General features: G+C 44.0%; 1 protein-coding gene across 1 annotated transcript; it reads right to left on the bottom strand.

The window, feature by feature from the left end:
- Positions 1-793: 793 nt before the first annotated feature.
- On the bottom strand, positions 794-10,496 carry LOC109765941 (uncharacterized). The gene is made up of 28 exons (XM_020324708.4): positions 10,109-10,496; positions 9,919-9,982; positions 9,686-9,761; positions 9,370-9,434; positions 9,233-9,277; positions 9,036-9,136; positions 8,781-8,922; positions 8,541-8,602; positions 8,360-8,439; positions 8,175-8,245; positions 7,072-7,159; positions 6,748-6,820; positions 6,583-6,675; positions 6,283-6,391; positions 5,802-5,895; positions 5,019-5,102; positions 4,755-4,911; positions 4,477-4,664; positions 4,292-4,336; positions 4,103-4,131; positions 3,902-4,023; positions 3,771-3,818; positions 3,497-3,621; positions 2,886-3,424; positions 1,850-2,798; positions 1,718-1,771; positions 1,471-1,617; positions 794-1,207 (listed from the first exon to the last, which is right to left on the bottom strand). Exons 1-28 carry the CDS (start codon positions 10,479-10,481, stop codon positions 1,142-1,144), a joined length of 4,089 nt encoding a protein of 1,362 aa, XP_020180297.1. The 5' UTR covers positions 10,482-10,496; the 3' UTR covers positions 794-1,141.
- Positions 10,497-14,492: the final 3,996 nt, after the last annotated feature.

Here is a 14,492-nt window from a genome sequence, read left to right on the forward strand (position 1 = left end):
CACGACTCGGCCGATCTCCCCACGTGTCAGAGATAAGGACTGATTACTAGGTCTCTTCTACGCCAATCTAACCAGTACTCTTATCCATGCAAGTACGTCCATGCTACAGTACTCACCTGACGGACGCCCGCACATGCATCCATTTTCTTCTAAGGCTGACTCAACTAACTAACACTGTTGGCTTGTACTATCAGATCAGCGACTGGATTCCATTTAAAATAGACTGCCTAAGGATATCCCGATGCCTCCAACTCCAATTTTTCGTATAAGTTGATATCTTTACCACCCCTCGTCTGTCATTACAAGAAATACTTGTTGTTTTGGTGAGTGTCAAATTGCTTGTGCGTGTAATAAGAATGGAGAAGCACTTGTGATAAGGATAGAGAGGCACTGGGGTCTTCTTTTAAAGGCAAGTTTTGTGCTGCGATTCAAATATGTACCAACATAAGTACAATGATCAATGCAGCATTAAGTTGGAGAATCTGCATATCTATCATCCTTATGTGAGTAACAGTGCAACTTACACAACCAATTTAATGGAACTACGACAGTACAACCAAAACCTCCTGTCCTTTTTATTGCAGCTTTAAAAATCAAAACCTTGTAACATTTTAATTTAAGGAATATGGCAGGCAAGAGCTGGCATAAAGCATTTTCATCAATAGTAGGCAATAAAGAAGTGTATATGATGCTGGTGAACTCTCTAGAATAGCATGGAGCAGGGGCCTACAGAGCTCAGCTTTTGTTGAATTAAAACTATCAACAACCCACTGACTACAGAGGATAGCAACCCTTATAAATACAGACACTGGAAATTTTGTGTATTTACGTCATTGTTGTTTTGAGTACACATCATATGTAAAATCAAACGTCTGCACCGATACAGTGTAAGTGTTACAAGTTCAGACGCCCTTCCTAAGATTTACAATTACAATACGCACGGCACAGCAAAAGTTAGCTAATGCTCATATGGCTCTGTATTTACAACATCCATCGACCTCAAATGAAAATTTTCATCTCTCTCCAACTCATCTACCCCACAGCTGAGTTAGCATCTTCTTCCAGGATGATGTGTGCCGGTAGTGCTGACTGCTAAGGCACAAATTCTTCCTAGTTCGCCAATGGACGAGCCCGATCCATCCTATGAGTCCTCCACGTTATGCACCAGTTGTGGTTTTGTGGATCTGTCCGTGCTAGGTAACCTAAGCTGCTCATAGAGGACCCCAAAAAAAACAATATAAGTTGGTCACTATGTCTAGAACTGGGATTGTTTAGCTACCAGCAAACTATCAGCAATCTTCTGGGAGTGCCATATGGTTAGCTATCTTAACGGTTGGCCATTCATTTGAAAAGTCTAATATAAAGAAGCAAGATCAAAATTATGCTGAACATGGCAGCATTTGGAATAACAGGAAATTGGGCATAAGCAAAGTGTAATTAATAGATAAGCCACCGCAACTAGTGACTAACCTTGGACCTCCTTGTGCTTAGTGACACAGGTTCCTTCTTCACTGGTTTATAAGCAAAACTCTCAAGATCGATCACCGGTGGGGGTGACATGGGTTTACTAGCATCTGTCCCCATGAGGTTACTAGCAACTGTATGATCTCTTGCAACCTTGATATGGAAAAATAGAACAGTATTTTCTTTTGTTAGCTTATTACTATGTCAGCGATATGACTAAAGGGATACAGGTCTGGGAAGGAAAACCACGTACCTGTTCATTTGATGGTTCATGCTTGAGATCCAAACAATCAGCAAACAGGAGCACCTTCGTTTGAAGAGAGGGCAATTAGAATCATGTGGAAATAATACTAAATCAGAAGATGCATCAAAATGTGGAAAGTACCTTGTTTAATGATTCCAGATTTGAAGCATCAGCTGCAAGAACTTGCGCTCCGAGCACCGTGGCAAAAGAATTTTCACGAGGGCAGAAAGGACATGTTACTGGCTTGTATACACATCCATCCTTCTCAGACCAAACACCAGACTGATGAGCAGAACCTTCGCTGCAGAATTTGCTAAGGATCCCTTGATTGAGTGAAGAAGCATCACATACAAGAACATTTACCACAGCTGGTGGCGATGACATAAGATCTTCTGCGAAGCCAACAGTTGATAGCCCATGTCTCAAAAGACATGTCAAGTACAATTTTGAGGGCGATGCCAATGAACATGAAACAAGAAAGCCATCCTTCTGTAATCCAAGTGGCGTTTTGCATGTGGTGCAACGAATATCAAGCTTTGTTCCTGCAGATTTATTTGATGCAAACTCTGCCGCCTTGTGACTTCTTTCAAGCTTGAAATTTTCAGACCTGGACATTTTCAGACTTTCACAACACAGACGATCAGTTCTCTTCAGATCTCCGGGCGCCATGCTAACAGCACAATCAGTATTGCAGAAAGATGTGCTTGAAGGATTAGAAGGATTCAGAGAAGGATTGGAATGCTCTGCGCCAGTACAACAGCTCACTGGTATATTAAACCTTCTCCTTTTCTGGTACTGAGAATTTACGCTTCTGTCCATTGAAGATTCATGATCCAGATGATAACCTCTATTAGCTGTTCTTTCAGGAGTACCCGCTGATGTGGACACACAAGATTGGTTTCTGTTAGCTGTTGAGAGCGAAGCAGACACGCCTACGACCTGATCTTCAGTATTGTCCATCGCTGCGGAGGTATTTACCTCAGAACGATTGCTGGGGCTAGCAACTGGATCCTCAGCAGAAGTTCCTTCCACAAAAGTAGGCTCTTGCAACCTGCCTTCTGGTGGAGTGAAGATTGTTAACTTTGCATGCCTGAAAATGATAGTAAGGTTAATTAAATGAAAATTGAATTATATCAGAATTCTGAGGAACAAACATGCCTGAATGATGATAGATTACCCAGACATAGAATCGCAAATTTCCAAGTCGATAACATTTATATCGACTGCATGATTTCCCCCAATGTCTGATTCGTCTTCCAAATTATTCTGAATTTTATGCGATGGAGGGAGTTGGCATGCTGTTGAAAGACTTCCTGGTACAGGGGAGCTTTTTTTCTTTGTGAAGTCAGAAGATTTTGAAGAGACCTGGCATGCTTCGGATGATGTACAAGGCCTGCCATAATTTTCATGGTCTACTCCCACAACATCAATGTTTGAAACCTTCGGACTGCCACGTTTGTTCTTTACCTTCTGATTACTTTGCTGTACTGAATGCTTTGAGAAATCTGGTTTTGGCCAAGGCAGAATTCTTTTATCACCGTGTGATGTAAGTAGATTGTCATCCAAATTACCCTTCTGATTACTTTGCAGTACTGAGTGTTTTGAGAAATTTGGTTCTGGCCAATGCAACTTTCTTTTATCACCGTGTGATGTAAGTAGATCGTCATCCAACTTATCCTTAGTGGACATTTCTTGACGTTTGATCTTAATATGCTCCTGAAAAGATCACCATTTATTTTAGATAGTGCATCCACATTTAGAATATCAAATGCATAATAATATCAGTACCTCAGCCTTCTGAAAAAACTTCTCCATCTTATCCATTGTCTCCTGGAAGCTACCATAATGCTTAATTGAGTTTTTAAGCCACTTTGAAATGTGTAGAAGGTTTCTTTCTTCCTGATATCGCTCATCTGTAATAACAACAGTGATCATAAGTAATTTTGAATCAAGAACAGCTTATTGCATCCAATGGAATACAAATCAATCAAATAGAAAAACTATAAGAACCAACTTTCTGTCAAGCCATGAAACATTTGGAAGTGAGAATTGAGTAACATACCAATCAAAATTATGCCTCCGTAGTCAAATTTATGCCGAATACATCGACCTAGAAAAATAATTATAGTAATTAGCCATTTTAAACATCTTAATTACAACAAATGATCTTCAACAGATAAAGTAGTATCATACCAGCAGCTTGATTCAGAGCACGAAATGCTTGGTGACAGTACCATTCACTCCCACTCAAAAGATTCTTTGATGATTTGTAGGAATCATTATATTTCTTTTTCAGCTTTACTTGGACATCATTTCTGATCCATGAATTAACGTCAGAAATAAACACAGCAAAGGAACTGCACTTATGTCTAGAAGAAGAAAAAAGATACTTACATATTTGGGAATGGAATGCCAACAATGACCTAATGTCTTAGTCAAGAAAAATTGCTGGGCATCAAAAGCATACAGGTGCGGCAGCTAAAAACGTTAGACAGTTCGCTATTACCAATCATGCTACTGGATAGAAGTGCAGAATTTGACACTGAACTCTTTAAGGCATATAACAATGAAAATAAAGGATACAACAACCCTAGCATTGTCATCAGAGAAGTCAATTCCTTCAGATACCTGAAATAAAAATCAGCAGCAACAAAACATAAGCTAATGGCTGCTGATACACACACAGCACCAAGACTTTCAAATTGGGGCTTATGCATGTGTACATATGCATTTATGGTTGTGTGCATGTAAATGGATAGAATTAGCACCTTGCCACGGCAAACTGCAAGAAAAGCAGCTCCTCCTTTAGCAGATTCCTGTGATGAATTCTTTCTCACTCGATTCTTCACAATTTGTTTTGCACCACCTCTGCCTTTCTTAAGAGGAACCTTACCAAGGATTGCATTATAGTATCCATTTAGGACAGGCTCGAGTTCCTCAGTACTACCTCTAGGCTCTGAAACAAACAAATCTCAGATAAGCAACAAGCAGGAAACATAAATGTAAAGAGTGTCTTTTAGAGTTTCTGAAGCAGCATAAATCTTACCAACAAACACCGGTTTTCGAGCATTCAATCGTGCCCACTGACCAGTCTGAGACCAGCGCACTTTCAGTTTGTCCAACAACTTATAGCTAGGAAAAAACACTAGAGCACCACCAGGCACTATTCTGCATATTTCTTCTATTGAAGCTCCAAGTTCATCCTATATAAAAATGAGAGCATCAAATTTTTGGAGAAAAGGATTTATGTTAGCACATAAAAAAAACAATGACTACCCACAAAAAAATAAAAAAAACAATGACTAGTTACCTGGAAAGAATATGCATCTGCAGTTTTATAGCTGGCATTCAATCGATGTGTTGTTGGGCCAGATGACAGTACACTAGCAAAAACCTGCATCACCATACAACATAGGCTGAGAAATCGCATACAGTGATTGCTTGGCATAAACAATCTATGATGATATCTCTACTATGCATGCAAGCTCCATATCTTATCCAGGTCACGAGTGAATTAAAGGGTAAGAAGCTTAGAGTTCATCAGGCCAAAGCATTTCTATGCTGCCTGGTCCAGGACAGCACTGTATTTCAATTGATGAGAAATGATGATCAGTTAGGACTAGCAAAAAAAAATCCTGAAACCTGACAAAACTAGCTTAACCATTATTCTAATTGGTTAGAGATAAGAGGATTGGGCATGTACAGTAAAATCAAGCCATGTCAGTTAGCTCAAAATGTTTAGCTTTCAAATAGTTTAAATTAGACAACTTTTTTATTACATTGCCTTGCAATTTATCATATTGCACACTTTTTCAGTCAAAATATCAGATAAAGCTTGGGAATCTATGATAACATTTAACTGAATATTCATTTCCATTACAATGGGGCAAAATGACCGAATTTGCGGAAAGAAGGAATCATGTTTCACATTTTACCAGCTAACGTTGTGTGGAACGGAAAAAAATCTGGAGTGGGGATAGGGGAAACTAGTATGGTTCCACTTTCCTTAACTTCATACCCAATCGTTAGTAAAAACCATCACCATTTGGCTATGCAGGTATTTTGTAGCACAACCTACTTGCAGGAGACACACCTGAGAATCAGCATCGATTACGTGAGGAGCTTCCATGCAAGCATCAAACTGTACACCGAGTTCAGATGCAAAGGAGCCCATTGGAGAGAGTGTGCTGCAGAGATATATGTTAAGAGCCAGCTATATATTATCTGTTGATCTGATATTGCACAGAAACTGTGGGCTATTTTGGAAAACTCCAGAAGTGGATAACCAGTTATTTAGTTTGGAACAATTATATGTCAGCTGGTCATGTGCCTACATGGCGGTGAAAAGCCTGTTCGCACATCCATAAGGCTGAAAGCCCTGTGCTCGGCCAAATTCCAGCTAGCAAGTATGTGCCATACATAAATTTACCATATTTACTAGTTATACATTACATGTACATACACTTGCTTTCTTTTCTGTTTTTTTTTCAATTCATCGAAGCCATATGCTGCTACCGTAAACTAAAACACTTTCCTAACATTTTGAGAAGAGAAACGTCAACGTGGAAACTTACCCAGATGTCAATATTACTGAATGGGTTAGATCTGCAATGTCTTGAAAAACAACAGCAGGATTGAGGCACCACAAACTCATCACATTTCTCACTCCAAAGGCAGAAGTGCCTGCAAATGATGTGATTCAAATATGTAATGAGACTGTCAATGACTTGAAAGTTGATCAAGCAACCAGATTTGTAATTTAAAGAGCATCTGAATCTCATATACAGTGTCCAAGAGCCAATTTTCTCTTGATAAAATGTTCTCCCCTTCCACGTCATTAGGAAAACATATTATCAGGAAGTAAGCATGGCTACCTTCTCTGTGAGCAAACCGTTGGATAGCAAGTTGGTAATCATACAAATGGCGCCCATTCCTACCAAAAAAGTGACTCAGTGAGGAGAATAGACCTGCAAAAAATTCATGGTATTATTAAGTTATTAAATTTACTGAAGATTAATGGGGAACAAGGTGTTGCTTACTCTCCAGTGTCATAGCACCACGACCAGTTAAGTGGTCTCCCTCTGACTCAGTATCCGAAGCAGCCTTAACTGCCTAAAACAAGAGGCAATATCAAGAATCAAGGTGCATGTTGACATTCTTGACAGCCACATGCCACAGAAAGAAATATTACAGAGAAAATGTTCCAGAGCTACATTAAACTAGTGAATATAATCTACTCCCTCCGTCCCATAATATAAGAGCGTTTTTTACACTATACTAGTGTCAAAAACGCTCTTATATTATGGGACGGAGGGAGTACTACTCTAGAGTAACTGCATTTTGAAACTTGAACTGGGAAGCACCTTCGTCGCACATTCCTGCAATATTGGGAAGTATGCAGGAGTAATACCGGCCTTCTGGAGTTCCTTCACAGCATTTTCACCAGTCCAACTGAGGATTACAAAAGGTTATATCAACTGGATGCAAGGAAAATGCTTAATTTCGTCCTTTGTTGCAGGCATGTAGTTATTCTAGTGAATTGTACAAGTGGAAATTAATTAACAAGATGGAATCCAATGTTTTTAAAATATTAATGGATGATTTTTGGATTTAGTATGCTTGAAATTTGTACTGGAAATAGACAAGTACGTATCTAATAACAGGAAAAAAATCTGAGATGCTTTAGTGCCTAATGTGATTCCATGTGCAGTACCAAGTTATTTGCACTAATGACACAGCACCATAGAAGCAACTGGTCATGTTTCAGTGGTCCATAAAATCCTAACATCTCAGCGCGAAGCAATCATGAATAACTTCTGAAAGTCTGAGGAGCTCTTCCAACTTTACATATCACAGCAAATCCATGCCAAACGCCAACACAATCTTTGGTTTAACATTCCATCGGCTGTGCGGCACGGATACAGATATGTGTCGGTATCGGGGCAATACAGATAGGGACACTTCAAATATTCAAAACGCCAATACAGGGATATACTTCTCACTATTTTTCAAGTGAACACTAAATTGTTTGTCTTAGCAGGAACAGCAAATTACATGGCAAAGACACTTTTTTTGGCTTTTATTTTTCTAGTGCATATTTAGCGCTTGCAACCTCGATTCTGAGCTGAGTAAGACTATCAATTGTTACCTTTTTACATGAATGTATTCCAGCCCCAACTGTTTACTAGCACATAGTTATTCCCAAACCTTAGGTTTTATTTGGTCGCGGAGATGGAGAAGCGAAGAACGGTAACAATGACAGTGTGATAATTTGCACTTTTTCCATCTAGGGATGGCAAAGCTGGATGAATTCAGAGACATTCTTTTACAATGTCAATCTTGCCCCTAGTAAATCAACCAATGGAAAAGGTCGGTACCTCTATATAGATCCTGATACTGGCACCTCATGGCAAACATTAGATAGATAAATCAGGTAAGAAACAACACAAGATTCCATAGTACGTACAATGAAGGAGGATTGTCAAATTCGTTATCTCGTGGATCACCCTCCTGAGCAGAAATCCAAGTGCTAAGCCCCTGCATAAGTACTAGAGCTTAATCCCTGACACCAGCATTGCTGCTAGGGGTGTATTCTTCCTTTATTAATGGGGAACAACAGGATTATGAATTCTTCTCTTCTCATAAATGTACCTCAATGATGTCATGCAAGGGTTGGTATATCTTTCCAACAGCCTGATCAGTGGCTAACTTTGCTAGTTCTTCCTTGAGACCTTGATCACAGAAATAAATAAGTTTAGCTTAGCATGGGTTGTAACAGGAGGATATGTTTTCTGAACGATGAGCTTTAACAGAACAGTGATGATCATCTTACTGTTAAGTGATTCTTCATCAACATCAACACTTCCAGAATCACGTGCTATGTCTTCTATGTTGCTGCAAGGCAAGGACTTGATATAAGGCTAACAGCTGGAATTCACCGTTTTGTTATTAAAACTGCTCTGAAGAGAAAACTTCAGAGTGATAACTGATTAGGAACCACAACAGATATATACTAGCTTAACTAAGGAAACCATTGATTGACACTGAAAAAGAATCATGAGTCTGGACTTACTGCGCTTCATCGAGAATAACGATTGAGCCAGCGATATTAATGTCCATTGCTCTCCTGACAATTGGACTAATTAGGTAGTTATATGGGCAGAAAACCAGTTGAGCTGCTTCTGCCATGGTTTGCGCAGCAAAGTATGGACATCCTGCAGATAACCAAAAAGAAAGGTGGCAGTGGAATAGATTTCAGCATTCAGTGGTGGCATAATGTGTCCCTCAGGATTCAGGAAAATCTATGTAACCAAAGAGATAGACCAACCTTTGACTTGTCGTCCGACCCGAAGAAGATCCTCAATATCATGAACTTCATAGGAGCCACCGGTCTGAAGGGATGGATGACGACTCAGTTTCTGTGCATTCCTGCCAATACATGTTTCTCCTCGCATTAGTAGGGAAAGGGGGAAACGTGACCAAGGTTAAATATGTTTTTCGACGAAAGAAGCTAGGAAAACTCACTTGAATTCTGGGCATCCTTGAACTTTGTCATCTAGGAGCCTCTTGCTGATGAGGGAAGAAAAGGACTCACTAAATGGTTTACAATGACTCAATGAGGAACCCAAACAATTAGTAAAGAAATGTGTCTTGTGTGTTACCATTCCTCGTCAATTGAGTCAGCCATGCATGCAGTCTTGTTGACGCAATAGTGCTTCCTTGAGGCCTGCATTGCATGATCACTGGCTGGTCAACCTATATGCAGTTTAACTTCAGAACATTGGAGCCCCACATAAATTTGGCTCCTGAGGATTACGGCATCATCAGCACACACTACTACATGATGATTGAATACATGTCTTGGCGTCATTTGTGCCGCTGCTACTTAACATTGGTTGGATAGTGGATTTCCTTTTCTAACTGACAAAAAAGAAAAAGAGGCAGGAAGTGCACTGAGATGGGAACATTAGGTAGTACCAAGATGGCCATGCGCACTCGGTACGAGGTCTTGCGCAGCTCCCGGACCACCTGAGTGATCTGAGAGTGCGTCCTCCTGCAGCAGACAGACAACGGAACCAAGAAATTGATCAGGATTTTTCGATGGGGAATGAAATCAATCAGGATTCATCTCATCGATTCAGACAAGCAGCCAAGAAACCTGGCCGGCAAGATTGTCCCATCGGTTCAGTTCAGGGGAGGGCAGATCTTACGTGGCGTAGTAGATGGTCGGCGCGTTCTTCTTCTTGGCCGCCGCCGCCGCCTTCTCCGGGACGCCTGAACATCAAGAACCGCGACACGCACGGGAATGAGCAAACCAACCAAGTCAAGAACGAGCAGCAGCGCGTTCTCGATCCAAGAACCGGCGCGACAGAGAAGGGGATAGAAGGGGGGTAGTAGTACCGGGGGTGGGCTGCTGCTGCTGGGTGTCGTCGGGGACGAAGCCGCCGCCGTAGAGGAGGGGGTCTGCGGCGGCGGGGGCGGGGGGCGCGCGGAGCGGGTAATGGCGCTGCCAGGCGAGCGCGGCGCAGAGGAGGGAGAGCGACTTGCCGGTGCCGGTGGGCGACTCGAGCAGGGCGTGGGAGCGGCCCTGGCGGCGGCCGCGGTCGAGCGTGGCGATGACGCGGCCCATGAAGGCCAGCTGCGTGCCGTACGGCTTGTAGGGGAACTCCACCGGCAGGCCCGCCACCTGGTACACCCCGCCCAGGCCGCGCGCGGGCGCGGGCGCGGGCGTGGCGGCGAAGTCGCCGTCGCCGTCGTCGTGGGCGGCGCCCATCGTCCGCCGGCGGGGAGATTGGGCGGGAGGATTTGGGGGGGAACGGAAATGGAATTGCAGTCTCCCAAATGTCGCCGCGCGGCTGCCAATATTATTACGACGACGCCAGCCCGGGAGAGAGATGGGCCGTCCTCGTGGGCCGACTCGCCACAACAACGTTGTTATACATTGTACACAAGGCTCGTGGGCCCAAGATTACCTCGTTTGGGCACAACTTGACCATCAGCCCTTTTTTTTGACCCCTAAAAACATCACCTTTTTACCCCTAAAAACATCACCTTTTTTATTTTTCTCTTCACATTCTAGGGCTATTTTAAAAAAAAGGTCCGGATCTATTTCAAAAGTTCACCATAAGTGCAGATCACCCAAAAGAATAAAAAAGTACTCCCTCCAATCCATATTACTTGATCAATAATCGGTCCGCTTGCTAAAACAAAATGTATATCTATATTTATACCACTATATAGTGTACGAATAACTTGGAATAACAACCGTTGGATGAAGCCGATCCAACGGTAGAAACATGGCACATACGAGTGTTGCTGACCGTTGGATCTTTTGATTGCTTCACTAGATTATGCCACGTGTAATATCTAGAAGATTCTATTGTTGGACTTGAACCATATGGACATTTTGCACAAAACTTGAAGTACACTTCTACTTGATTCTAGATTCTTCCATACTCATATTCTCCTAATTTCTTTTTTCTGTCCAAATTATTATTCTTTTTTACTCTATACTCAAGACTATGTACTTTAATAAATCATACTTATCTTTGCAAATAGAACAATAGCTATATGATAGCCAAAATAGATACCTAGACAAAACACGCTCAACGTATTTTTACATGCTTTTGCATCTTATACGTCATGTATATGCTCACAATTCCATTTGCATGTTATAATTAATACAATAACAATATTCCCATATTTGGTTGTAGTTTGATTATATGAGCTCTGACGTGCTATGCACGTATAACTTACTAGTCACGTTAAGTGTGCCAATAGGGATGAAGCTAGAAAAAAATTGCATTGTGTCAGCTCTGTACTATTGGTTTCTGGCAAAAAAAAGGCTATGTACTAATGGTGACATCTGTAATTAGTAATTAGTGAGAGAGCAAACGTGCCACAATCCCCTCCCGTCCCTCCTCCTCCTCCCGTGTCGTCCCCGCGGGCGACCGGGGGGAAACCCTAGGGCGCCGCCAGCCGGCCCCCTCCCTTCGTCTTCCTCCCTCGCCGCCGCCAGTTCGCACCAGCGGGCGAAGCCCGTTTGGTGTCGGCGGCGGCGGGGTCTCGTCTCTTCCTGCTCGGGTGCCGGCGGCGGCGCTGCTCTATGGGGGTGCGGCGGCGTGGCTACATGGTCCGGTGGCGGGGCTGCTGGTTCGTGGTGGTGGCGTGAAGGGCCTCGCGGTGGTGGGTGCTCTCATGGTGGCGGTGGATCTGACGGGGCGGCGGTGCAGTAGGTTGAGGGCGAGCCAGTTTCCGGCCAGATCTGGGTGGATCTGTCTCGCGGGGACCCGGCTGGTGGCGTAGAGGCGGGCCGGGGCTCATCATGGTCGCGTCTTCGGGAGGGGGCGGCGGCGGTTGCCGACCTGCTCCTCGGATTTGGCCCATGGCCGTCGGCGGGGAGCTCAGAGCAGTTCCTCAGGGCCCTGGCGTGGATGTGGGGTGCCACGGCATGGTGGGGGCTCACGGCAGTGGTCGGGGACGTTTCACGGCGGCGGGCGGACTTCTTCGGCGTCGGCCCATCGGTGAGCGCCCCCGTCGACCTTCGATTCCTCTCCTCGTCGTTCGGGAATTATCTTCATCAGAGGGTTGGCCCTCTCCCGGTTGCGGTCCATCACTCGTCTTGTGCCCGGCAGCAGGACAGAACTCGTCTCGCGCCCGGCAGCAGGACCGTACTCGTCTCGCGCCCGACAGCAGGACCGACTCGTCTCGTGCCCGACAGCAGGACCGAGCTCGTCTCGCGCCCGGCGTCAGGACGAGCCAATGGAGGCCAGTTTTGGCCGGCCTAGTGGGTCTCGACGCTGGGGGCAGCTCAGGAGTGCTCAAGGCGGGGCCTTTTCACTCATCTCTTTGGTTGGGGTAGCGATGGGTGGCGGGTGAGGTGGCGTCGAGGTCTTGGATGACGGGGCGGCGGCCCTGATGGTGGTGTCGCGATGCTCATGGGCAGAGCCCGTGGCTTGGTGCTGCCCGGTGATCATGGTCGTGTGGGCGGCATGGTCGCCGGGGTGAAAACCTGTTCTTTCTTCGGACAGACCGGCGGTGGTGAAACTCGTTCCCTTCTTGAAGGCGTCATCGCGGCCATCATTGCCCGTTGTGTTGCTCCAGGGGAAATTCTGACCCTCGGGTCGGGCGGTGACGGCGCTCCGGTGACGTTTCCTTCCTGAAGGCGCCGCCTTGGATCCCACGGTTCGTCGTATGCGGCTTCATCTCTTCGCGGTGACGTGTTCACGGTCGAGGCCCAGGCTTCTCTTGTAATGCTTGGGGCGGTGTCGCTGCGCTCAACGCCTATGTATCTTGCCTTGGGTGTGTGCGTGTGTTATGGTGGCGTGCGTTTGTATCGGTTTGTTGTTGGTCATTGCCTTATATATAAAACGGGGCGAAAGCCTTTTTCGGTAATTAGTAATTAGTACTCCCTCTATAAAGAAATACCTGACGTTTTAAATTACTATAACATTAGTGAGAAAAATATATTGAGAAAATGACCGCGGCTGACACTAGTGCTTCTCATATATGCTACTCCCGACAGAGGGGGTACTTAAACTAAAACCTAAAGTTGTACTACCTCTCTCTCAGTTTACAGGGCGTGCGCGTACCCCTAAATCGTCAATTTGACCAACCTAATACAAATCATATTAAAAAATATCAACCTCATTTCCTTGTATCTGAAAAGAACTTCCAGGTTAATAGGGAGGAAGTTTGATCGGAAATAACGAAAGTTTCGTAAGGGGACTGGAGCAGGCTACCATGAGACAAAAGATCCTCTTTCTAAAGAGATTCGATTCGGAACTCTCGATCGTATGGATATGGAAAATACAGGATTTCCGATCCAGTGGAGACAGCTGGGCCTGTAGCTCAGAGGATTAGAGCACGTGGCTACGGAAAATATAAGATTTCCGATCCTAGCGGGAAAAGGCGGGGAACCCTAATCGACCCCCCGGAGGAGTATGCGCTTCTAAAAGATCTTTAATACTGTGCCCAATTCCGAAGTTAGTTCGATACATGTGACCGGCAACCCCTTGTATTTGCTTCTCCTGATGGTTGGTCAAATAATAAAAATGTTGTATTTTCCGGTAACCAAATATAACACTGGGGCTAAGGGTCAAATTGGTAATTTTTCTTACATCTCCCCCCCAGGGGCCCAGGTATCGATCCCGGCTCTGTGAGTTCTTTCTTCCGTGATGAACTGTCGGCACCAGTCCTACATTTTTTTCTCTGTGGACCGAGGAGAAAGGGGGCTCAGCAGGAAGAGGATTGTACCATGAGAGAAGCACAGAGGGTCCCCCGAATATTGGGTATTTTGTGGAGGATCTGTGCCTACTCTACTTTCCTATCTAGGACTTCGTTCTATTCTATCTTCTGTCTTTCCCTATTTCATCTCGTAAAGTTCCGCGCTCGCAGTTTGGTCAAGAAAGTTAAATGTAGGACTGGTGCCGACAGTTCATCACGGAAGAAAGAACTCACAGAGCCGGGATCGGTAACTAATAGTACTACTAACTAATACTAATATATAGAAATAGAATACCTCGCTCCTTATACGGGAGCAGCCCTGGCTGAGCTTTTTTTGATCCAGTTTCTATTATTCTCCTCGATTATTAACCCGGGCGGCTCTTTATTATTGCTTTAAATTTGTAGTTCTTGTTTCAAGTTACAATTTCGGAATCGCAGGCCTATTCATTAGCTCCTACTTGTGGTGTACTATTTTGTGGACTTTCATCGAATACGGCTTTCCACATAATTCTATAGGAGATGGAACTAAGAAAGAGAACCATCGACTATAACCCCAAAA

Source organism: Aegilops tauschii, chromosome 5, assembly GCF_002575655.3.
Source record: "Aegilops tauschii subsp. strangulata cultivar AL8/78 chromosome 5, Aet v6.0, whole genome shotgun sequence".
Classification (NCBI taxonomy): Eukaryota; Viridiplantae; Streptophyta; class Magnoliopsida; order Poales; family Poaceae; genus Aegilops; species Aegilops tauschii.